General features: G+C 37.4%; 2 protein-coding genes across 3 annotated transcripts in view; one reads left to right on the plus strand and one right to left on the minus strand.

The window, feature by feature from the left end:
* On the plus strand, nt 1-19919 carry col1a1b (collagen, type I, alpha 1b). 2 transcript variants are annotated; one of them, XM_083555708.1, is made up of 51 exons: nt 1-271; nt 1501-1689; nt 2102-2124; nt 2484-2525; nt 3146-3238; nt 3886-3951; nt 4188-4232; nt 4409-4462; nt 4699-4752; nt 5184-5237; nt 5477-5530; nt 5619-5672; nt 5788-5832; nt 5925-5978; nt 6505-6549; nt 6814-6867; nt 7358-7456; nt 7586-7630; nt 7889-7987; nt 8154-8207; nt 8292-8399; nt 9126-9179; nt 9659-9757; nt 9849-9902; nt 10084-10182; nt 10349-10402; nt 10582-10635; nt 10742-10795; nt 10922-10975; nt 11164-11208; nt 11334-11432; nt 11527-11634; nt 12252-12359; nt 13070-13123; nt 14267-14320; nt 14435-14542; nt 14631-14684; nt 14805-14858; nt 15002-15163; nt 15275-15382; nt 15513-15620; nt 15832-15885; nt 16512-16619; nt 16736-16789; nt 16873-16980; nt 17162-17215; nt 17331-17438; nt 17540-17813; nt 18099-18289; nt 18707-18949; nt 19289-19919. In XM_083555708.1, the coding sequence occupies exons 1-51, from the start codon at nt 190-192 to the stop codon at nt 19433-19435; spliced, it is 4338 nt and encodes a 1445-aa protein (XP_083411834.1). In that variant the 5' UTR covers nt 1-189; the 3' UTR covers nt 19436-19919. The 2 variants fall into 2 exon arrangements, with proteins under 2 accessions (XP_083411834.1, XP_083411835.1); XM_083555709.1 differs by lacking the exon at nt 14631-14684 and having other exon boundaries at nt 14435-14506.
* sgca (sarcoglycan, alpha) overlaps nt 19633-25239 on the minus strand; it is a 7264-nt gene continuing 1657 nt past the window's right edge. Inside the window, exons 4-12 of the mRNA XM_083555744.1 lie at nt 25155-25239; nt 25004-25073; nt 24480-24678; nt 24009-24171; nt 23193-23401; nt 23051-23077; nt 21949-22134; nt 21289-21315; nt 19633-21139 (exon numbers count right to left, since the gene is read on the minus strand). The exon at nt 25155-25239 is cut by the window's right edge and continues 70 nt beyond it. Of these exons, the coding sequence (XP_083411870.1) occupies nt 21133-21139; nt 21289-21315; nt 21949-22134; nt 23051-23077; nt 23193-23401; nt 24009-24171; nt 24480-24678; nt 25004-25073; nt 25155-25239 (973 nt within the window). The 3' untranslated portion in view covers nt 19633-21132. The remainder of the gene's footprint in view (nt 21140-21288; nt 21316-21948; nt 22135-23050; nt 23078-23192; nt 23402-24008; nt 24172-24479; nt 24679-25003; nt 25074-25154) is intronic.

Raw genomic sequence — 25239 nt, forward strand, 5'->3', positions numbered from 1 at the left:
TTGAGCACCTCCCTAACACTGCTGGCAATATAAAAGCAAGGATGAGGTGTGTGTTTGGGCAGTAGGGAGTGTGTGTGTGTGTTGGGGTCTGGGTTTGGAGTTATAACCTCGACGTGTATGATCGGCGCCTGCGGAATCTAAAGACACAACACTCTCGCCTCAAAGAGTCTACATGTCTAACATTTAGACATGTTCAGCTTTGTGGATATCCGGTTAGGGCTGTTGCTCGCGACCGCCGTGCTCGTAGCGAGAGGACAGGGCCAGGATGACAGTGAGTACCGACAGTTTTTTTCCTTTTCTTAAAGATGACAAAAAAGAAAGGATTTTATTGTAAGGTGAAGAAAATGTGCAATGAAGCTGAAGACAACTGCTGCATGGTTTGCTGTTTAGCGCATCTCACACTCTAATTACTGTCCCACTTAAGGAGAAATGTAAGGGGAAAAAGATGCACTCAATTTAGCACTTAATTAGTTTTTTTTTTCCAAACGGAATTGCGTCGATTTGATGCCTGACAAAGGGACAAAATCATCGACCGTAAAACAGATGTGGAACATCTGGTCAGCACTTAAGTTTTGAGCGCTGATTAGGTAGAAGTGCCACTGTGCAAAAAGAAATCAGATTAGAATGAATTAAAAATTAAATGAATAAATACAGCCCACAAAAAATCTTTAATAGATAAAAAAAAAAAAAAAGTGATGTCTACACTGTAATGTGCTTAGACAAGACTTCAGTCGATGATGTAGTCTGGGCGTTGAATAAACTATTAAGAGTAATGTGAGTCATTGGCGGCATCATGTGGCCCGTTTGTGTATTGCATGTAATGGCACTAACTTTTTACCTCTGGAGGCGTGGTACAGCCTGGGATTAGGAAACGCCCACGAAAAGACCACGCCTACACACTGCTTTTCCTTTTTTTTTTTTTTCTTTTTTTTTTCTTTTTTTTTTCTCCAGAGGCACCTCAGTTGACCTCTGAACCATTTTACTGAAATATGATGCTGTGAATGTTTGGCCTAATGTGACCCAGAAAGGTCACGAAATAAAAGTGATTAAACGTATAATTCAATTTGACTAAAACATTAATTTTTCAAGCAGAAAACATATACCCCATTATATTAAAAAACATGTTTCTGCTTCGAGTCAGCATCAAGTACAGTCAAGTCGAGTTGAGTGGTCATTATAGGGTAAAAAAGGTGATCAGTGTTTTTAGCAATGTATAAATCACTCTATATGATTAACTGGAAATCTATACAGTTATATAGAATGGATTCAATGGTTAGCATATAGACATGAGGACTACCAACAATTATCTGTTATATAATCTATGTTGATATATTTTTTGTAAACAGCACAGAGTTGCTATTAACTCTTGTTTATAACATTTTCCGCTTGCTTCGGGTGAAAAAGCAATAGTAATAGCAGTAATTAAAACAGTCAGGAATCAGTGAGGAACCTAATAAAATGCTCATAACTCACGTATTCCTCTCGGTCTTTCATTCATAGGCGAATACAACAGCTGCACATTAGAAGGCCAGTCGTACAATGACAAGGACGTGTGGAAACCTGAGCCATGCCGGATTTGCGTGTGTGACAGTGGAACTGTCATGTGCGACGAGGTGATCTGCGAGGACATCCCAGACTGCGCCAACCCAGAAATCCCCGATGGCGAATGCTGCCCTATTTGCATCGACGGTATATTTGCCACATCACCACTCACTCTCTTGCAGATGTGCTAGTTTTTATGTCGCCCTCTAGCAAACTTACCTCTTTTCCTGAGATCGGAAATTTTAAAACCAAGTGAGGTGTCTCTCCTCCGATGGTCATCCTGCTGGAAAGGTGCACAGTCTGGGAGGGTGCTGCTGCGGATCTATTTTCACACTGGATTAAGATTACGTTTGGAATGATCAGTATTTGGCAGTGTTGAATTTGTTAAAGGAAACACAATGGAACCTCTTTTTGTCATGATCAAAGAGTGATTTCTCCATTATTTTGGATTAATCAAAATAAAAACAAAAAAAACCATAAAGTTAGGGAATATGTGTTCAAAGCACTTGATTATAGCACGGCAAAGTACTAATTTAGATTTTTTTTATTCATTTCCCAGGCACCGAAACACCAACCAATGGGGTCAGTAACAATACCAGTCAATACACACTAACAATACCAGTAACAACACACACTCAACACATACCATAGTATGTATGCTTGTATATTTAGTGATGTAGTAATGATTTTTGTATAAAATATACAAAATGTTCATATTTAAGTAATAGAATTGTGTACAAAGTATATTTTACAAAGCACAGCCAAGCTTAAAATAAAATAAAATAAATATATGCTATATAATATTATTTATAAATATTAATATATATAAATATATTTTTCCATTAAAAATGTAATATATATATATTATATATATATATATATATATATATATATATTGCAAACATTCTGTGATGTTTGTGTATGTATGTGTGCATTTTTAGGGTTTTGGACCCAAGGGTGAACCTGGACCTAAGGGTGAACCGGTAAGCATTGCTTTTCTCTCTGTATTTTTTTTATTTATATTGTTGTGTGTTGCTTTAGGGTCTAGGTGTTGATTTGCAATGTTTGCTTTGTTTCTTTACATTTTCTACAAATTAGATTTTTCTGTCAACTATTTGATTGACAATGATGAAGTCTATCCAGGCACATTTTGATGATGTATTACTTTTTTGTGATTGATTATAGAAATCATACATTGCACTGGTAACAAAGTCATTTTAAATGAAGAAACTATCACCTAAATATTTTCTAATTTTATGTAAACTTATGACCTTATGACCTCTCTGAACTATGACCCCTGCCACAAAAGGTGTCAATTTGATGACCTTTAGATTGACCTCACTGTTTTTATTTTAATGTTATATCCCAATCTTGACTTTATTTATTCATTATAACTTTCTATACAAATGTTTTATTTCTGACATTTAAAAGTAATATTATAACATCACAATATTATTTCATCCTTTAATATTGTGAGTTTCTTATTCAGGTCAATGAAGTGATTTATTTATATCCTGCAGTTAAACTGCAGAACTGCCTGTTACTATGCATTAAATATATTTATGTATATTTGGTATAAATAGTTTTTTCACTGCTTTGACAGGGTTTTGCTGGATATCCCGGTAACGATGGCATCCCTGGAGAGCCTGGACTTCCAGGTCCCCCTGGACCCCCTGGACCCTCTGGTTTCGGTGGAGTGAGTACAACAGTTTTTACATTTTTAAAAGATAATACATTGAAAAGGAAACCCATACATTTTTAAGACGTTTTGAGGTCAGACACAGAATCCTAATATTAACTACTTTAAAATCTGTGATGTACATCGAGAACAGTTGTGTTTAAAGGTACTGATGGGAATCGGTGGTGGAAATGTAAAACACATAATTTAACCACATAATTTCATTTTCAATTCTAGATTTTAATTTTGTATTTTAAGTGATTGTACATCGAAAAACCCATGGAAACCCCTATTCCAAAATGTTCCCATGATTTCCCTGTACATCAGCAGCAGTAAAAAGGGGAGAAGCTTTAACTCCTCATGTTTAGAAGCTATAAGTGTTATATACAATGACAATGATAGTGAAAATGCAGAATAGCATAAAGAATAATAATTCTTACACTATGAGGGTAAAATTTCAGCAAATTGTTTTCATCTAAATGCTAATTTGTGATCTAAACGAAAGTATTGTGATACACAGGTAATTCAGTTTGAATTGTATTTGTCTAGAGCTTTTATATACAGTCATAGGCACAAAAGGGTTTTACAAAAATCTATAAATTCAAGATATACATAATAATAATTATTATAGTTTTTAACATAGCTCTTTGTTTATACTTTTGCAGTACAACTTGCCCCAGCTGTCTTATGCTAGTGAGAAATCCAGCGGCCCACCTGTTCCTGGACCACCAGTATGACAAATTAGTTTTTCTCTTCTCTTCTCTTCTCTTCTCTTCTCTTCTCTTCTCTTCTCTTCTCTTCTCTTCTCTTCTCTTCTCTTCTCTTCTCTTGTTACACAAGCCTGTTATTCTATAGAAATATGCATAAGCACATGAAAACTGTATTTGTTTTTTTTACCCATAATGTCACATTAATAAATAAATCACATATTTAATTGTCGCTCTTTTTCTCTTTGTTTCTCCTTTAGGGCCCACCTGGACCTCGTGGACCTTCTGGATCTTCTGGTTCTCCTGTAAGTATTTTTTTTTTGTCCATCCACATTCTAAATGAAATATAATTAATTACCCAAATCAGTTTACTTCTGAAATATTCACATCACTATTATTAAGAGCACATTTGCAACTAGTTTCAGAGTGCCAGTGATTTTCTGATCTTTTCCTCATTGTTTTTCTTCTCTCAATTCCTCAGGGTCCTCAAGGATTCACTGGCCCTCCAGGTGAACCTGGTGAGCCTGGCTCTCCTGTGAGTATTTACTTCCTGCAACACTTACACACTGAAAAAAACTCCTTTTTATTTTCTAGTGATATCACTTCCTTTTCAGAAGTAATGGAACATCTCTGTTAGAGAACAGATTTGTGTTTATAGAGAGCTTATCATTTCCAACACATTGCTATTCTAAACAAATCTATGTCTATCTATAAACAGTGTATATATGTATGACATCTATTTCATGCCTCTTATGATTTCATGGTCTTCAGGGTCCAATGGGTCCTCGTGGTCCCACTGGTCCTCATGGAAAGAACGGAGATGATGTGAGTCCATAATGGGGTTTTTTTGTATCTAATTGAATATTGCTATAGAGTTTGAGTTTGCTGTCTATAGAACATTTTTCTAAAACAAATAAAAACATTTATATCGTTGATATTCTGGAAAACATTTCTATATCTGTCCTTATATAAAATGTATGAGCATGAGCTTTGATTTAAACCTTTGCTTGATATTGTATTGAAATTTAAATATATATACAGCAGATTTAGAGAGAATGGTACATCATACTCACACAGTACATAATTGATACTGTCTAATAGAATCGTTAAAAATAACGTTATTATGTTTACAGTGTTCTATTTAGAATGTGCAGTTTTGTATAGATGTATCTACTGTATTATAATTTGTAGTATAATTTGTGTACATTCATTCACTTCAAGTGAAAATCTGAGCTTTTTTTCCTCACTTTTTATAGGGTGAGGCTGGCAAAGCTGGTCGCCCCGGTGAGCGTGGAGCTGCTGGTGCTCAGGTCTGTATTCCTATTTCCAATTGTTTTACCTTTTCATATTCTTCTTACTGAATATGGACCTTCACATCCTGCACATATCTTTAGGACACAAATAAATTATGAAAATCTGTTCTGTATGTTGTAATAAATGTTTAATGTAATCAAACCTAGTAGGTTAATCTTTAGGGTAGAAAAAACATTTAGTTGATATTAACTGGAGTCTTGACTTTCTGTTTCTCTCTCTTTCTCAACACACACAGGGAGCTCGCGGTTTCCCTGGAACCCCTGGACTTCCTGGCATCAAGGGACACAGAGTGAGTATGACAGTGTATGAAGTGAAAACCTTGTCAGTTTGCCTTAAAACCCTGTGTGAGCTTTTATTATCTATTCCTTTATCTCTAGGGTTTTAATGGTCTAGATGGAGCTAAGGGAGATTCTGGCCCTGCTGGACCTAAGGTATGATACTTTTTTGAAATTGTGAACGATTTACACATGAAGACAATAACTGGATTGACTTAATCCTAGTCTAGTTTGTTTCTATAGATTGAAATGGGGTTATTTTTGTTTGCAGGGTGAGCCTGGTTCACCTGGTGAGAATGGCATTGCTGGTGTTATGGTGAGTCTATCAATCTTTGTTTTTGTTTGTTTTCTGCTTGACAGAAATATGTTCAAGTTCTATGTAAAGATTTTGTATCCTTCTTCTCCTAGGGCCCTCGTGGTCTGCCTGGTGAGAGAGGCCGTCCTGGACCTTCTGGACCTGCTGTAAGTGTCTAAAAAGGCCTTCATCAGATATTTTTACCCTCTTCTAATTTATAAAAGCTTTTACAAAGGAAAGAATTAAGTCATACAAAAGCCTTCATTGTATCACCATGTGTTAGGTTATGTACCTTTATGTAACAGCTAATGATGGACACATGGTCAAATTCTTCGAATGCAATAATATTTGCCACAAACATCTTCAAAATGATATAAATAATACGGAAGTAGGGGAGTAGAATTCATGACATGAATGAAAATGTTGCTAATGCAGTTGCAGGAGCTCGAGTAGATTTACAATTAATGTACAGGATACAGTTCACTTTATGTATTAATTCATTCCTAAAATTAAATGAATAATGACTTTTTAGCGAGATATTTAACCTTTCAATATTTAATATAATTCACTAAACCATTTTTTTCTTAACACATTACATTAATAAATATTAGGTAATTACTTCTATGCATTCTATAATCTCTAAACATTTCTGACAATTGAACTGATTTCTTTGGTCATATTTGCTTGCTGTAGGGTGCTCGTGGTAATGATGGCAACTCTGGCCCCTCTGGACCTCCTGTAAGTATTTTAAGATATACAACAAAAACAATAAACATTGCTGTAAATAAATATAAACTTAAATATGAACTGTGAATTAATATAAGTATTATATGAGCATTAGTGGCAGCTTTTCACTTTCATCAAGTGACATAAAGAAAAGAAAAAAATATTTAGATATTCATTGTGCTTGACCAGACAACGTTTTTGGTGGAATTTGAATAAGCTGAGGCAAAGCGATGAAAATGTTGTAACATTTTTCTTTAACCTGATTTTGTCTTTTAGGGATCCACTGGTCCATCTGGTCCTCCTGGATTCCCCGGTGGTGCTGGAGCTAAGGTCAGCTTTTAGCCACACTAACACACTAAATGATGACCATTAAGTTTTGCGTTTTATCGAATCAGTATTAGAATGCATTTACTCATATATTGAAGTCGCTCTGGATAAGGGTGTTCCAAATGCCATAAATAAAGTATAAGTAGTGTGTTACATAGATTGCAGATTCTGTGCTCTATTTTCATTTATAATACTTATAGCACGTATTAATACAAACAACATACATACACTAAACTCTAAAACACAATTTTTCTCAGCTTTTATGTCTACCTTGCCTTGACCATCAAAATGTCATTTGGGGTTGGCTTGTCCCTCACACTGGATGCTATTGGAAGTTAATATTTACAGGGAATCATTTTGCCTACACTTTTATTAAAAAATTTATTAGGAACTGAACAGTTGAGGGTTAGGTAGCCCAAAGCCTTAACCACTAATACAGCACTGCCTCACTGCTTAACAGTGACATTTAGAGTAACCGCTTTTGCCCCTGCAGGGAGAGACTGGCCCTGCTGGAGGCCGTGGATCTGAGGGACCTCAGGGAGCCCGTGGTGAGCCTGGTAACCCTGGACCTGCTGGAGCTGCTGGACCATCAGTGAGTCAATGCATTTATTATTATTATTATTATTATTATTATTATTATTATTATTGGTTTGTTTAATTGGAATCAACAGTATTGAATTGAATTTTAATTTAACTCTTCTACTTCTACTTTTCTTTCCAGGGTTCTCCTGGTAGCGATGGCAGCCCTGGTGGCAAGGGATCTCCTGTAAGTTTTTGTTTTGTCTTTAGTAGCAGACATGCTGTATCATTAAGTTTAGTGAAAAGTAGTTTTGTAAACAGGTTGAATTTTTATGACACTCTGATATAACAGAAAATCCTAAATAAATAATAATCCTGGTGAACAACATTCCTTGAAATAAGTTAAAAGATTTTTAACCAAATGAATTAGTCTAAGCAAAAACATAATATTGGTTTAGTCAGTTATCAAGAGTTGTTCATTCAAAATTTGCTTCTTATTTTTTAGGGTCCTGCTGGTATTACTGGTGCTCCTGGTTTCCCCGGTAGTCGTGGACCTGCTGGACCCGCTGGACCTGTTGGTGCTGTTGGACCAAAGGGTCTCACTGTATGTACATGTTCATCTGAACTTTTGTCTATAACTTATTGTGTTACAAGTTAAAGAAGGACCTTATACTTTAACCTTTTTAATCGTTTGTGGGTTTATTAGTTCATTTATTACTTAGTCTTTAATAATTTAAACAGGTTGTAACCATTTGTTTTGCTGAACACAGGGTGATACCGGTGCACAGGGACCCAAAGGAGAGCCTGGTGTTAAGGGAGAGCCTGTGAGTATGCTTAACATTTAAAAAGGGCATAAATTAAATTTGGTAGTGTAGAATTGATTACCTTTCTTTATTTTTTCTATACAGGGACCTTCTGGACCTCAGGGTCTTGTTGGACCTTCTGGTGATGAGGGAAAGAGGGGAGCTCGTGGTGAGCCTGGTGGTACTGGACCAGCTGGACCTCCTGGAGCTCGTGTATGTTTAAAAAATAGAAAATGTCAGATTTATGTTGGAGCACTTTCTTGATTCTGTCTATTTCCTGACAGATCCTACAGAATTAGTACTCATGACAGAATTACAAGGAACATAAAAATAGCTTTAAAATCATTTATATACAATACAACAGCAGACATGTAATTTTATTGAAGTGTTTAATACACATTTGAAGTGGAACATGTTTACATCAAGTTGTTCTGTATAAATCAAGTCTAGCAACATCCTCGTCACATACATTATAGAGCCACTGTCTAATCTAAATTCATTTTCAACAGCCTTAAATCCCTATGGGTGAACATCAACTTGTCCATGTTGGTTGCTTATAAAAGCTCAGAATATTAGAAAACATTACAGAGCAATTTTTGACCTATTAATAAAAAACATAGTTTACTCTCAGTATTACAGCAAGCCAAATTAGAAACAAATCTGTGTTAATCTAATACAACGTGTAGAGTTAATATAAAAACTCCAGGCCATAGGCACATAAAATATCCTCTGATTATGAACTATTAGGGATAGGGTTATTAAACTACTATTTTTTAAATATTGTTTCATATGTATAAAAAGTGTGTAAGTGTGTTTTCATATGTTTTAGTGTGTAAAAATATGTACAAATCTTTTTCCAGTCACAAGTTCTTGTGCATATACAATTTTCCTCTATATTTTTCTTCCTCTTATTTTTTTCCTGTCTGTGTTTTTAAACAGGGTGCCCCTGGCAGCCGTGGTTTCCCTGGTGCTGATGGTGGAGTAGGCCCCAAGGCAAGTCTTTCAAACACCATTTAGTCATCACTCATTTATCGCTTATGCATCCTTTATCCTTCCGTCATTGTTAAAAGGAAGAAATGTGCTTATATTCAAACCAGCTCCTACACTAAGCCTATTACATTTCCAATAATATGTGTCTCATTAAATTAAATAAGTCAGAATTTCTATCTGTCTCACTTCCCTTTGTTTCATGATAGTGAAAAAGATTATGCATAGTCTAAAGTAAAATTAAATGTGATCATTTTCTGGATTTATGAGGTTGATGATCAAAGTCACTTCATACTTATGACATCTAAAATCCAGTAAAATCATTATATTGTTCATTACAATTCCTACAAACCACTTAAAAAGTAAAGTGATTTTGGTGGTTCTTTAGAGCTGTCCATGGTGCTGGATCAGAGCAGTGCCTATTAATTAAAAGCTTAAAAATGGATTCAGAGATCAAAAATTCACTGTAGTTTCTTGCATTATAGGGTGCCCCTGGTGAGCTTGGCCCCAACGGACCTGCTGGAGCTCAGGGAGCCACTGGAGAATCTGGCCGACCTGGAGAGCCTGGACTTCCTGGCTCCAAGGCAAGATTCTTGCCACCTTTTTTCTGTCTTCACAATTATTTCCATATTTCTAGTCTTATCTTACTGTCCCATTCTCCTGTCTGTTATTTAGGGTGTGACTGGTGCCCCTGGATCCCCTGGGCCTGAGGGCAAATCTGGACCTTCTGTAAGTCAAGTTTATCAGCACACATGAGTATAATACACTTATTCAATAATAATACGATGCATGAAAATATACAGTGTTTGGCTATAACATTATATACATCATAGAGTAATATTTAAAATCTTGCACACACTTAAAACAAGGTCATCTTCAAAAGAATTTAGAATGGTTGATTCTTTTACAGGGTCCCTCTGGTCAAGATGGTGCTTCTGGACCTGCAGGCCCTGCTGGATCTCGTGGTTCCCCTGGTGTGATGGGATTCCCTGGACCTAAGGGAGCTGATGTACGGAAACACAAATCAGTCCTCACCAAATCATCATATTCTATTTCTTGTTTGCTATTAGAAATAAAATGACTGAATTGCAGTCTGGCCGCTCACTGAATTATGTTTCCATTGCAGTTATTTGCAATTTGGACCGATGTATTAATTATGACCTATCCTCTTGTAGGGTGAGTCTGGTAAACCTGGCGAGAGAGGCATTGAAGGTCCCGTTGGTTCTGTGGTAGGTGCTCTACTAAAGTAGTTCTTTATAGTGAAACAATAATAATAAGTAATAAGAAAGTAATAACAATATTTATTTAAAGAGGGCTCATGTGCTTTGGTAAATGTTGCTTACACTGACTGCCTTAATGTTTATGTCAACATAAAATATTTGAGATTTTATTTTATGTACTTTTATAGGGTGCTCCTGGTAAAGATGGTGATGTTGGTGCTCCTGGACCTTCTGGCCCTGCTGTACGTTGTTCATTCTGAAAATACTGAAATAATTTTAGTTTTAGATTTTATTTTCATTAAACATGAATGCATAATGAATCTCTATTCTGGTTATTTTCTTTGACAGGGACCTGCTGGAGAGAAAGGAGAACAAGGACCTGCTGGATCACCTGGATTCCAGGTAACTGTTGAACTGTGTACAAGAACAAGCTCTTGTGTGTTAGATGAATTATTGACATTTTTATTTATGTAAGGAGTTTAAAAAATGGGCATCCTCTTCATTTTCTTGCTTTTGTTACCTTGATAGGGTCTTCCTGGAACACAGGGTGCCACTGGTGAGACTGGAAAGGCTGGTGAGCAGGTGAGTGGGAGCACAGTGTGGTGGAAATGTACTATGCTTTACTTATAATGTAAGGTTCTATACCTTTTTGTGTTTCTTGTCTTGTAAGTTAGACTTAATATGGAATGTAATAACATGGAATATCTTGCATTATGATAATAAGTCTTTGGTCAGTATTAAATATTAATTCTATCTGTTTCTCTGAGCAGGGTTTGCCTGGTGAGGTTGGTGTTCCTGGACCTTCTGGCCCCAGAGTAAGTATCAGTGGTAGATTTTCCTTCTGAAATGTGATGGCTTATTTGCTTTATTGACCGAGCTTAATTTTTTAAAGACTTCTATTTGTTGTTATATAACGAGAATGTAAATTCTTTGCCCATAGGGTGATAGAGGTCTTCCTGGCGAGCGTGGTGCCCCAGGCCCTGCAGGTCCCACTGGTCCTCGTGGCTCTCCTGGCGCTGCTGGTAACGATGGTGCTAGGGTAGGTTTCGCATGACTCGCAGCTTCATGAGAAACAGGAATAAAGTCTGCATAGATCTGTGAAAGACCATATATGTGTGTGTTTGTGTGTTTAGGGAGATGCTGGTGCTGCTGGAGGTCCTGGTGGTGTGGGTCCTGCTGGTCCACAGGGAATGCCAGGAGAGCGTGGCTCAAGTGGACTTCCTGGCGCAAGAGGAGAAAGAGTGAGTGCTTTTTCATATTAAACCCGCTTGGAAAATCTACACCACAATATTATCAACTCTGTTGATTTTATGAACACAGTATGGACAGCTACAATGGAAAGAAATCTATTAAAATTATAAGCATTTGGTTTCCACATGCAGTGGAGTTCATTTAGAGTGGTGCCTCTACGAAATGTTTTAATAACGTGTTATGTAAGAAATGTTTTCTTTATGAGTAGCTATTTTTTATATGTTTACTGATGAAACATATTCACATCTGAAATAATTATTTATTATTCAAACAAAAAAGAAGGAAATTTTTTCCATTCAATACAAACAATACATATATACATATTTAGTTGAATTATTTATAAAAATTTATATAAAAATAGAGGTTTAAAAAGATATTATGTCCACAATAGCCATTTATTTGATATATATATATATATATATATATATATATATATATATATATATATATATATATATAGAGAGAGAGAGAGAGAGAGAGAGAGAGAGAGAGACATTTATTGTATATAAAATAAATGTATAGTTTATAAATATGTACAAATGTGACAGAATGAGTTTGGAGAAATTTGTATGACAATTTCAATACTTGTGCTGTCTTCAAATAATAGGGTGATGGGGGACCTAAGGGCCCTGATGGTGCTCCTGGTAAGGATGGTCTGCGTGGTTTGACTGGTGCCCTTGGTGCCCCTGGACCTTCTGGTACTTCAGGAGAAAAGGTTAGCAAAGATTCATTATACATATGTTAGTCTGCTTGTTTTGTTGCTTTTGTAATTTTTTTTTAGGAGAAGATTGAAAAAAAACAAAAAGAACAGTGCATATCACATTTTTATTACATTATTTAATTATGAGCTTGTACACAACTGCTTATAGATCTACTCACTTAATCACCAAGATTACCAAACCCATTCTTGTATGTTTCATTTTTTAGGACATTGGTTTAAAGCACATTATTAAATAGATTTTGTACAAAAAATCTGTGAAAGTCCTCTTATACACATACAGCTGTGACTACATTACATTAATTGCATTCAGCATTAATGCTTTTTAAACCATTTCTGTTCAGAGAATATCCGAAATATTTTTTATTTGTTACTCGAAAGTTTTCTAAAAAAAAAAAAAAAATGCTAATATTAACAATAAAAATAATTGTAATTCTCTTAATTTTAATCTAAATGTAATTGTTTTGTTTTTGTCACACTGTAGAGATTTATGGCTTTAGTCTAGAATTATCAACAGCTTACTATCCATATTACCCATGATTATAAAAACAAATTATATTATAAAAAAAAGGTTCTGAAGGTCTTGCAAAGTCAGATTTTCAGTCCGGTTATTTTGATAACAGTTTGTGATTTCATGTTCCCGTGTAGCGTATGCCCAATGTGTGTTGTAACAATTACAAGCTGTGTGAAATCTTGTCACGCCACAGGGTGAACCTGGACCTGCAGGACCTGCTGGAGCTACTGGACCTCGTGGTGGACATGTGAGTAATTCACTCACGTTAGCATGCTTTTAGCATTCTGCACAAAACCCTCACCACCACATAACAAATAAACAGTGAAACATGCTCTAACCACAAGACTTAATGGTACCATATGGACATTATGCCACATGAAATAAACGCATTAGGAAAAGGTCAAGAAAAAATTTGAACATTTTTAATGAATGGCTGGACAAACAAAACAAGTACAGATTTAGATACAGTCCAATTATTCAAGATATATTTCAGCACAGAACATTGTAGCATGCCCAGCAGAATGAAATGAAATTGGATGAAAAGAAATCTTCTGTTTCAGTAAGACAATGAATAATGTTGAAAATGGTGGATACAATCATGGTCCTAATTCTCATACACTATATGGCCAGAAGAATGTGGACACCTGCCCATCACATCCCATTCCAAATCAAGTCCATTTATTTCTGTTATTATAACCTCCACTCTTTTGTGAAGGCTTTCCACCAGATGTTGAAGAATGGCTGGAAAAAGATTTGTGTTCATTTAACCAAAAGAGCATTATTGAGGTCAGGCACTGATGTCATGTGATGAGGCCTGAGGTGCACTGTTTTCAAGTTCATCCCATGGGTGTTTAGTGGGGTTGCGTTCAGGACTTCTGAGTTCCTATAGTCTAGCCTTCTCAGATCATATCATCATGGAGCTTAGTGTTGGCACACACACACAATGTTATGCTAGAACAGGTTTGGGTCTCTTAGTTCCAGTGAATTTGTAAAAGCTATTGCATACAAAGTCATTCTAGCTTTGTGGCAGAAGTGGGGGTGATGGTCAGGTGTCCAAATATCGTTTGTCAATATAATGTATATTTTCAGCCAGGACAATTCAGCCACAACCTTATGATAGCATAACAGTGCATACAACTTTTGTTAGAAATGTTGGAAGTAAGTAAGTTTTTACTTTTCCTTAAATTGAAAGAGCATTTACAATGTCCAATAGCTCAATTTACTAGAATTGTGTCACAATGTTGATGCACGGTTCTATTTCAAACACAATATTATACATAACAACACATTGTCACATAAGAAGTCCTCTAGGATTAGAAGTTTCCAGAAACCTAGTAGTTTCATAACTAGCTAATGGTTAATATTAAACAATTTTTATCTAACTACACAGGGTGAGCGTGGAGAGCCCGGACCTCCTGGACCTGCTGGATTTGCCGGACCTCCTGTGAGTTTTTTTTTTTGCTTTTTTTCTATTAAATCGGAAATGTTTTGTTATTTTTAAGCAATACCCAGTAAATAAAAAAAAATACAAGGTGTTGTTTTCTATTTTGATACACAGGGTGCAGCTGGCCAGCCTGGAGCCAAGGGTGAGACTGGTGACAGTGGACCTAAAGGTGATGCTGGACCTCCTGGATCTGTTGGACCTATTGGTGGTCCAGGTCCTCAGGTACTGTTCTGAAAGATGATATAAGGACTATGTGAATTTTGCTAAATAGACAAACATATGCTTCAAAATATTTTTTTTCTTTTGCCAGGGCCCTGCTGGTGCTACTGGACCCAAAGGTGCTCGTGGTGGTGCTGGACCTCCAGTAAGGACTTACATTAGCTATATTGTTAAAATGCTTGATGTAGCTTATATGCTGCAAGTGTATGCAAGTGTTGTTCATGATAAGTTATTAGCAGTGTATAATAATTCTTGATTTTTATAGGGTGCTACTGGTTTCCCTGGTGCTGCTGGTAGAGTTGGACCACCCGGCCCTGCTGTAAGTTAGTCTTTTACAATCCTCACGGTCATCCTCAGTGTTGTCAATCCTATTATTATTAATCGTTATTATTAGCTTATTAAGTATAAGCTTAACTAACATTTTCACAAAGTGATATGATCATATGATTTGTTGCATCCTAGGGTATTGGTGGACCCCCTGGCCCTGTTGGTCCAAGTGGCAAAGAGGGACAGCGTGGTGCACGTGGTGAGAAGGGAACACCTGGTCGCCCAGGTGAGATTGGTGCTGCTGGAGCCCCAGGACCTCCCGGAGATAGAGGTTCTCCCGGTTCTGATGGACCTGCTGTATGTGAACTCCTTCACTCATATATTTAGTTTATTTTGTCATGTAGATATGTAAAAATTTTCACTTAAATTATCCCTTAACTTAGTCCCATTTGATTTTTTCTTCTCTAGGGTCCCGCTGGTGCCCCTGGACCTCAGGGTATAAATGGAGGTGGTGGTTTGTCTGGTGGCTCTGGACAAAGAGGAGAGAGAGGCATGCCAGGTTCTCCTGGACCATCTGTGAGTCTAAATAAAGAGTCTAGCTTACATGATATACTTAAAACTTTAATCTAATCAAAACATACCAATAGTCTACATCTATTCTGAAGTGAATCTTGCTAAAGTTGATTTTATTTTGTTCTCCACTAAGGGAGAGCCAGGAAAACAGGGACCAACTGGTGCACCTGGTGAGCGTGGACCTCCTGGCCCAATAGGACCCCCTGGTCTGAGTGGTGGTACTGGTGAGGCAGGCCGTGAGGTAAGAAAAACTCTTTGATAGATTTGCACATCCAGGTTCAGTACCATTAGTAAACAGCTGCTAGATGTTAATTAAAAAAAAACAAAAAAACAAAAAAAAAAACAACTAGCAGTGGACCAGATTTATTTTGTACATACATAAGTAACATCCTGTTTTGTATGATGACATAATACTTTTTACATCTACTTCCTTCTCCTGTGTGTCATTGCAGGGTAACCCTGGTCATGATGGTGCCCCTGGTCGTGATGGTGCTCCTGGCCCCAAGGTGATTTATACTCTCTTTCTATTTTCTAACTTGGTTTTATGGTCTTGAAGGGCACTAGTTTATAATGTATAATACTCTTAATTTATTATGTGTAATGTTAGAACCCAATAAAGTGCAGATTGTGCCAGATACACAATTTGTCTTTATGCAGTATGAGGTAGTCCAGGCTCTAGTCTCTAGTCCTTAGTATTCTCCTGGTAGAGGGTCTGAATTACCTGCAGAAAGAAGCTTCTCCTCAGTGTCTCTGTGTTGGCCTTTAGGCAGTAGAAATGTTTCGGTGAACACAGCAGAGAGAACAGTCCATTGGTGGGATGTCTGAGGTCCCTTATTATTTTTCTGGCCTTGGTCCAACACCAGTTGCTATAGATCAATTACAGGCCAGAGAGCTCAGTGCACCTGGTCCACTCAGCTGATCACACCACCCTCTGTAGACTTTACCTGCTTGGTGATGTTCCCAAACCAGGATGGGTTTTTTCCCTGGTAGGATGTACTTAATGTTGGAGGTGTAAATCTTCATGAGCAAAATTAAGGGCAGTTAAAAGTCTTCTCTTAAGGTGAACCAGTTTAAAGAAGTGCTTATATAACTACTCCAATGCTTTATTTTGCAATTTTACTATTTACCTCAGGGAGACCGTGGTGAGTCTGGACATCATGGAGCTCCAGGAGCTCCTGGACTCCCTGGACCTCCTGGACCTGTTGGTCCATCTGGCAAGCCTGGAGATCGTGGAGAGGCTGTGAGTTGCAAGAATTTCCTAGATATAAAAACATTAAAATGGTACTAATCAGCTGTAAAAATCACATTTTAATTATTGCTTTGAACTCTGTGCTCTTGCTCTCTATCTGTGTCTAGGGTCCTGCTGGCCCCGCTGGCATTTCAGGTCCTGCTGGTGCACGTGGTGCTTTGGTGAGTGCAGCAAATCTTTTGAAAATCAAATAGCACCTTTAGGCAGGAGAAGTACTTTTTTAAATATTTATTTATCTCTTTAGGGTCCCGCTGGTCCTCGTGGAGACAAGGGCGAGGCTGGAGAGACTGGAGAAAGAGGCATGAAGGGACATCGTGGATTCTCTGGCATGTCTGGACTGCCTGGACCTGCTGTGAGTGAGAGGAAGAGCCAATTGGCTCAAGCAGAGAAGCTAACCAAAGCTTCACAGAAATATAAGACATAAACTATTTTTTATATCCAATGTTTACTTTGCTATTTTTAATTTAATAAGTAAATTTTTTGAGGTGATATTTCCAGTATAGAATGGTTATTATTTTTTTGTGCACCTTTAGGGCCCCCCTGGTGATGCCGGACCTGCTGGACCTACTGGCCCTGCTGGACCTCGTGTAAGTCTTTGATGCCAAATCTGTAATTTAGTTCAAAAAGAGGTACAGACACAATAATTATTTACCAGTTAGCTGCTCATTTTAGTAATGAGTGGTAATACTGTTTTTCTAACAGGGATCTGCTGGTTCTACTGGTGTCCATGGTAAGGATGGCATGAACGGTATTCCTGGACCTGTTGGACCTCCTGGACCTCGTGGACGCAGTGGAGAGATGGGAGCTGCTGTGAGTGGATTATACCTAGTTTAATTTTTTTTAAATATTCCCTTTTTGCAGCTAGACTTCGGCAGTTCCTTACGTCTTTCCCTACCTTTCCTTTGTTGCAGGGTGCCCCTGGTCTTCCCGGACCACCAGGTCCCCCTGGACCTGCAGGTATTGGTGAGCCATTCCCCATTATGCCCCAGCCTGAGAAGGCAGGGGATCCATACGGTGGTTACAGGGCTGATGAAGCTAGTGTGCGTGACCATGATGCTGAGGTGGACACCACCCTCAAGACCATCAGCCAGAAGATCGAAAGCATCCGCAGCCCCGAGGGAACCAAGACAAACCCAGCTCGCATGTGCCGTGACATCAGGATGTGCCATCCCGAGTGGAAGAGTGGTGAGTCCAGTAGTCTAGAAATTGTTAGAGTTCAAGTCCTTTTTTAGAAATGTAGGCAGCAGGTGTCTTATGAAGAGAAAAATAGGTGAGGCACTAACATTTTTTAATGTGTTAGTCCTACAAACACTGAAAGCTAAAATGAGTAATCTATTGTGGATCAGCAGAGTCTGACTTTTGGTTTTTGTACCTAAATTGCTTAACTTGAAATATAATTATATTTAAAAAAATATAAGCTTCTGAACGAAAACTTACATACCTAATACCATTTCCTGTTCATTTCAAAAGGTTCCTACTGGGTGGATCCCAACCAGGGATCTCCTCTGGATGCCATCAAGGTCTTCTGCAACATGGAGACTGGTGAGACCTGCATCAACCCTATTCGTGCAAGCATTCCTCTGAAGAACTGGTTCATCAGCAAGAACATCCGTGAGAAGAAGCATGTCTGGTTCGGAGAGTCCATGCCTGATGGCTTCCAGGTAGGAAAAGATGATGCAGTAGTTTTTTTAATCTGATTTAAGTGTTAAAGCAAAAGGCTTCGGGCGGAAATTTTACCAGATAAACAGAAAGAACAGAACCACAAGGAAGGGTGAAATATTACATTCTGTAATGAAATGATAATGAGATGATTGTTTTTGGTTTGTATAAGTTTGTATTTCTAAAGAGAAATGGCTGCTGTAGTGAGAATTTTCACCCTGTTATCCGCAACAATATAATTCCATTTAACCTAATGCACTTGGTGAGCATACGGGTATATTGGCAACCTGGCAACATTGTGACATAGGTGCTGACTTATAATACTCAGCACATATGTATCTTGTGTACATCCTTCATGATATATCCAAAACCTCTGCTGTCCAAGTGAATTAAACCTAGTACTCTGCCTCCATCCATAGTTCCAGTATGGCAGCGAGGACACCGACTCTGAAGATGTGAGCATCCAGATGACCTTCATGCGCCTGATGGCCAACAAGGCATCCCAGAACATCACATACCACTGCAAGAATAGCATCGCCTACATGGATGAAGCCTCAGGCAACCTGAAGAAGGCTTTGCTCCTGCAGGGATCCAACGATGCCGAGATCAGGGCCGAGGGCAACAGTCGCTCCACGTATAGAGTCAGCGAGGATGGCTGCACGGTGAGTCTTTTCTCTTAGTAGGGCAAGGGCTTTTTTTTTTTTTTTTACATTAGCGGTTATAGAGTTGTGTAGATATATTTTAAGATTTCCTGTATTCTGTCTTCTAATTCATATTTTACTCTCATTTGGTCTCTTGGTTATGTCATTTTGAGTTCTAGAATGCTCAATGACTTTAGAATGTGAGGAACAAAAGAACACCAGACATTTGTCATATTTCCCTTTTAAGGACTGTTTATCAGTTGTACATAATTAATCCAGTTATGACATATATACATTACTTTGATGTTGTAAATAATTTGTATTGTGTAATAAACTAATCGCACTTTCTTGTCTTCACAGTCGCACACTGGCACTTGGGGCAAGACAGTCATCGAATACAAGACAACGAAAACATCTCGTCTTCCCATCATTGACATTGCTCCTATGGACATTGGTGCTCCCAATCAGGAATTCGGCATAGAAGTTGGCCCAGTCTGCTTCTTGTAAAAAGTTAAATCTGGACATTAAAAAAAAAATGTTGTTTTGTTTCTAGCAATCATCTCCAAATCTTTTTCTATGCATAAAAAAAAACTCATTCGGCTGCAATCAGTCCACGTGCTTACACTTTAACATCCTTGAGGACGATGCTTGTTGTGATCTCGAGAGACATTTTGCTTTTCTTATTCTTTTTTTTTGAAAGAAAATTATTTGAGGACCACTATTGCCAATCAGTCAACATCATGGACACTTAGCAAGAATCTTTTTGAGTCATTTGGCAACAAGAAAATAATATATACCTGTTCTTATAAAGTGTAAGGCCAACCCTTCCCCCTTAAAGATGCCAAAAAAAGGAACAAACAACCCAAAAGGTCGTGAAAATACCGGTGACTTTTTTGCCGTTTTTCTATTTGCCACTGCAGAAGGACAATGAAAAAACACACAAGTGCTAATGTACCGTTTTCTGGTGTTGAATAAATTTGAAAAATGACAATTAAGTGTCTTGTTCTTCCAGCCGAAAGGGAGTCCACATCCCATCTTTGTGTCACACAGGCTCTAGACTCAAACTTGTAATGGCTACCTCAGGACAAAGAAATCTTGTTACCTATGGGTGTTTTGGGGAACACTAAGGCAGGTTATTACCACTAAAAAAATCCCATTAGAATTAAAAACAAGACATTTGTGGAAAAAGGTGCTATTTTCCTCTCCAGGTCCTAACTATGGTGTATATGTGTTTGACCAACAGAACAGAAAAAAATGCTCATGTTTGTTTCTGTCTCTTGTGCTTTTGGGACCTGTTTGGTGCTATTTGGTCTTTTTTTAAATGTGATGAAATTTTTCTCTCATTATATTGTGGCTTAAGAAAAATAAAAGCTGAATGTGATGCTTACTGTAGGTGAGTGAAGCAGGTGGACCGATTCCCAGTTTGATTCCCAGGTTCCCTCTAAATCTTTGAGGAAATCTTTATTTGTGTCTGCACATGGTCCCCCGACTGTCAATTTTTCTTTTTTTTCCTCTTCAAACGCAATGCACACCTTTGGTTTTGTTTTTTATTTAGGTTTTCATGCAATTGTTTTTTTTTAGTTAAATAAAGCGTCACAGAACGAAAACCACAACCAGACACTTTAATGGTTCCAAACAGAGGATCTGTACTTATTTTGTACATGTATAATATTTCGAGATGTTTTTAATTATTTTGAATGCTGAAATAAAGCATGTTGTTAAAGTGGTTAAAGGAATGTTCGGCATGTCATCTTCTTGCCATGGCCTCACTGCCTTCCTACAACATCAAGCAATCTATACTGCTTACTTTCAGCCAGTTTAATAATATTTGATTCACTGGACTGACATACTGACATATTTGCATACGTGAGAGGATTTGGGTGGACGGAGGACATGTTTTTACCATGATAAATATGTAAGATAATTACAATCTTAAAGTTTCTACATGTATCAACTCCTAATGCCAATAAATAAATAAGAAAAACCCATTTTAAATATTAGCATTACACTTTAAAAATAGGGTCAATTAATTGGTGTACTTGAAGCCACATGGTACAATGAAATAGAATGGCACAAACATTACACTGATTCAAATTCACAGATTAAAACACACAATCCTGATCAGCAAAACAATCTCAGGGAGCATTCCAGGAAACCTTTCCAGGAAATTAGGGCACTTCATTGGGTTCCCAAGATCCATATCATTATTTCCTATAAGATGCAGAAAAATAGTTGCATACAGTCTTTATATTTATACAACAGAACCATTATGAAATATAACAAAACAATTAATACATAGTCGAGATTAAAGGCATTTAATGAATCTTTAAGTTTAAAAAAAGAACAAAAATGAGGATTACCTGGGCAAAGTGTCAACATTTGGCTCCCTACATTGATGTGAGAAGAGAGATTGAGAGAGAGAGAGAGAGAGAGAGAGAGAGAGAGAGAGAGAGAGAGAGAGAGAGAGAGAGAGAGAGAGAGAGAGAGAGCTTTATTTATATTATTTTAAAGATATTTTCAACTGGAATTTTAAGTTAGCTACATAGCTATAATAAAGTTCAATGCTACTTCAGGATGTTCATTTCGGATTTTAGTTGCTACTCAATGACCCGAACCCAAGCAGCGAAATTAAAAGTTAGATAAAAATGAATACAAGGCTAACAGTAGGTAACAGTAAAGTAGGTTTTAGACTTTTCAATTTTGTTCAGGAAGCTCTGCCACCAGGCTCTAAAGCGTCTCTAAATGATTAATATGATTCTGGACCGGAAGTCATTGTACTGAGAGTACTGATAGTTACAAATATTTAGGTTTCTTACTCAAAAAGCTAATGTCATCATAGACTGTAAGCAGCTTATGCTGCAATGCAATGGCTTTGAATACGAACTTCTCTCTGCCTAGGTTTATGTTATTCCTGTTGAGAACGCCCTCTGCTGAGATTTAGAGGGTTATGCACTTCAATAATGCAGTAGTACTAACACAGTAGTTAATAGTTTAATAGCGAAAAAAGATTGTTTGCTTACTGCTGGGCCATGATGAGGGGGATGTGGATACTGTCAGAGGGGTACTCTGGAGGTGCCCTCTGCCCTGTTCGAGCATTAAACATAGGGAGTGTAGACAAGGGCTGTGGCACACTACCACGATTGCCTGCCATGTTCCGCAGCTCATTGCTGTTCCCATGGATGGTGTGGTGATGGTACAGCTGGATCCTGAGCATTACACATGGACGGATGAGAGAAAAAAAAAAGATGAAGAAATGCAGTATGAGAGGGAAAAGAAACAAAAACAAGAGTTGACATAATGTGGTTTTATGTTACATTGTATTGCAATTGATAACAACTGTATTTACATTTCACTATTTAAAAAGCAACTACTTGTGTCTGAAATCTATTGGTCTAGAGGCTTTCGGAGGTTAAAAGTGCTGTCATGGACGACTCTAATCAAAAGAAAAAAACAGGCAAACTTGGATGTGTAAACTACACACAGGTCAATTTAACCATCGGACCACTGAGAAAATCATCTAATGTAACCTGCTTAATCTGACTCTGAATATGAGTTTTCTTTCTTCAGGGGAATATTGACCATAACTTTTTAAATTAACTCGCCAAATCTGAGTACCATCCATTTTAAGGCCATTCATTTTTTGTTTTGTTACAAACACTGGTACTCCTGCATATCCATGCAGTTTTGTAATACGTCAGTCATGTTGGTATACAAAAAGAGCATCAGTTAAAGTTCACATCAGACTGAAGAAAAAAAGTGTGACCTCTGTGACCAACTATGGCATGTTTGTGTGTACCAGATGGGATGGTTTGAGCATTTAAGAAACTGCTGATATCCTGGCATTTCACACACAATGGTGCAAAAAAACCAACTAACAAAAATATCCCGAATGAGCAACAGTTCTTAGGTTGGATTGTGGATAGGCTACAACAGAATGTGCATGCGTATTTGTGTTCCTAATAAACAGAACATTGAGTGTATCATGAACATCTAAGTCTGTTATCATTTTTATAATTACTATAATTACTGCTGCTTTAGAATTTAATTTCTACTCAATTGTCTTCAAGGAACAATGGATTCACTTTTACCAGAAAAAAAAATTGAATTTATTGGTATACATACTCTGGAGTCATAGCATCACGTTTCTGACTGCAAAAAACGAACAAACAAAATAACATTAAAATTGTGCATTAAGTTAACATAGTCAGATATTCTTCAATCTAGAAATAATATATTTTCTGTTCCAGGAATGAAGTGAACTTACACTCCTTCTCTTCTGCAGCACATCACGTAAGCTAGAATGAGGCAGAGGAGGATGGCGAGAACGAAGGGCACAATAACGGTAACTATGTAATCAGGGATGAAGTCTCTCTCAGGTGGAGATGCAGGTGGGATAAACTCTCCTCCCCATGTCAGAATGCCTGAACCCACAGTTGGTGCTGGGGGAGGAGGCACAGGCCTGGATAAATCAATCTGAGTGAAAAAAAGAAATGGCAAATGATTAAAACGTTTATTACTAGTTACCTTTTAATTCAGTTTGGTGTATTATTGGGCTTGTGATAGTAAAGAGTGTCTACAATAGGCTTGAGAAGAGCAGTCTCTTTTTTCACATTGCACCATTCTAAGGTAGCCCATCTGGAGAATCCAGAGAAAAATAGAGAGCCCAGAAGAAACCCATGCAGACATGGGGAAACGTAGAAACAAAAAAAAGCTGTGCTGTGCTGTGAGATAGCAACACTACCCACTGTGCCACCCTGCTCAAATAAATACAAATAAAATGATTTAAAAAGCCTTCTATTTAGCCTTAGTAATATTCAGTGAGATATAATTGTGTCTTAAGGTATAACAGCTTTTACTAAGAAGTTCTGTGAACTCTAAATTTGCCTAGTTTTGTCACTTTTCTGTGTTCTGCCACTAACTGTATATACAAGCTTCCAAACTGCCCAGAAGGTTTTAAGTGCAATGTTTTCAAATAAAAAGAAAATAAAACCCATAGTCCAGTCATTTAACATTTTCATTTCCTATGCTTAATGCATAATCATAACCTTATAGCCAACACACACACTTTGCAATTGGTTACCAGAGCGGACTTGCACCAGGTCAAACAGTTAGCAGGGACGCTGCACACACTGCAGTCTCCGCTTATCCTCCCTCCAGCCTCACACTCTTGCAGATGATCTGCCGTCTGCAGCCTCAGCAGACATGAGGAGTATGGTTTATCTGACCCCAGCTTCACATAAACACTGAAACATAAATAAAGTTCTTTATTTATAAAACGTCAGTTTATAGCCACATTTTATGGAGCGTCCATGATTCCAGTTAATTTTTGTTCATACTTAAAATAGACTCGTTCCATAAGTATTAATTGAACATCTCCTAACAGAAAGATTGGGCAATTTCTCTACTTCCAGCATTTACCATAAAAGTCCTTGCCAATTATCTAACAATACCACAATAGAATGATCTAATGCAAAACATAGCATGTTAGTATAAGCACATTACTATAAACCCATTGAGAATTCATTAGTATTGACAAAACACTTGATCCCACCCCTCAAAGTGTCCAGGCAGCGGCAGAGGGACACGTCCACCACGGTCCAGAGCAGAAGTGATGTTGACATACTCAAGACTATTAGTTCCCCAGATCAGCTTGATGTCCTTTTTTATCTCCTCTTGAATCTCAAGCATTAAGACCTTCTCAATCTCCCTCAGCCCAATGAAGAATTCAGCCTGGTAAGGCAATTGCTTGACTGGAAGCAAAGAAATATTGCATGATTAAAATTTTACCTCACTTATTACTTTGCTTATTTTATTTTATTGCTGTATTTATAGAGACATTGTTTATTATATTATATTATATTATATTATATTATATTATATTAAATTATATTATATTATATTATATTATATTATATTATATTATATTACAATAAAAAAAATTTACGTTGTTGCTTCACTGAAAACACCCACAATGGCCGCAGTCACTTGTGTCTGTAAAGGTCTAACTCTCATTCAAAATAAACAGTATTTATACGAGAACAAGGTATTCTCTTTAAAAATTTGTGCTTTTCTTACCTGCAGGTCCGACGTTTATAACTAGGCGATCCTTGAAAGTGTCATAACTTCGTTTGTTTGTCACAAAAATCTATACGGACAAAGGGGGTTACAGACCTCATTAATTCGACTAATATTAATTCAACATATAATCCAATCAGATGCTTTGTACCTCTATAATGTTCATGCCAAGGTCTTGGGGTAGGGGTGTACCGTACAGGAAGCTGTTGTCATATGGGTGGCGCTGTGTGAAGCGC

This window comes from Silurus aristotelis (assembly GCF_946808225.1).
Source record: "Silurus aristotelis genome assembly, chromosome: 12".
In the NCBI taxonomy this organism is placed as follows: Eukaryota; Metazoa; Chordata; class Actinopteri; order Siluriformes; family Siluridae; genus Silurus; species Silurus aristotelis.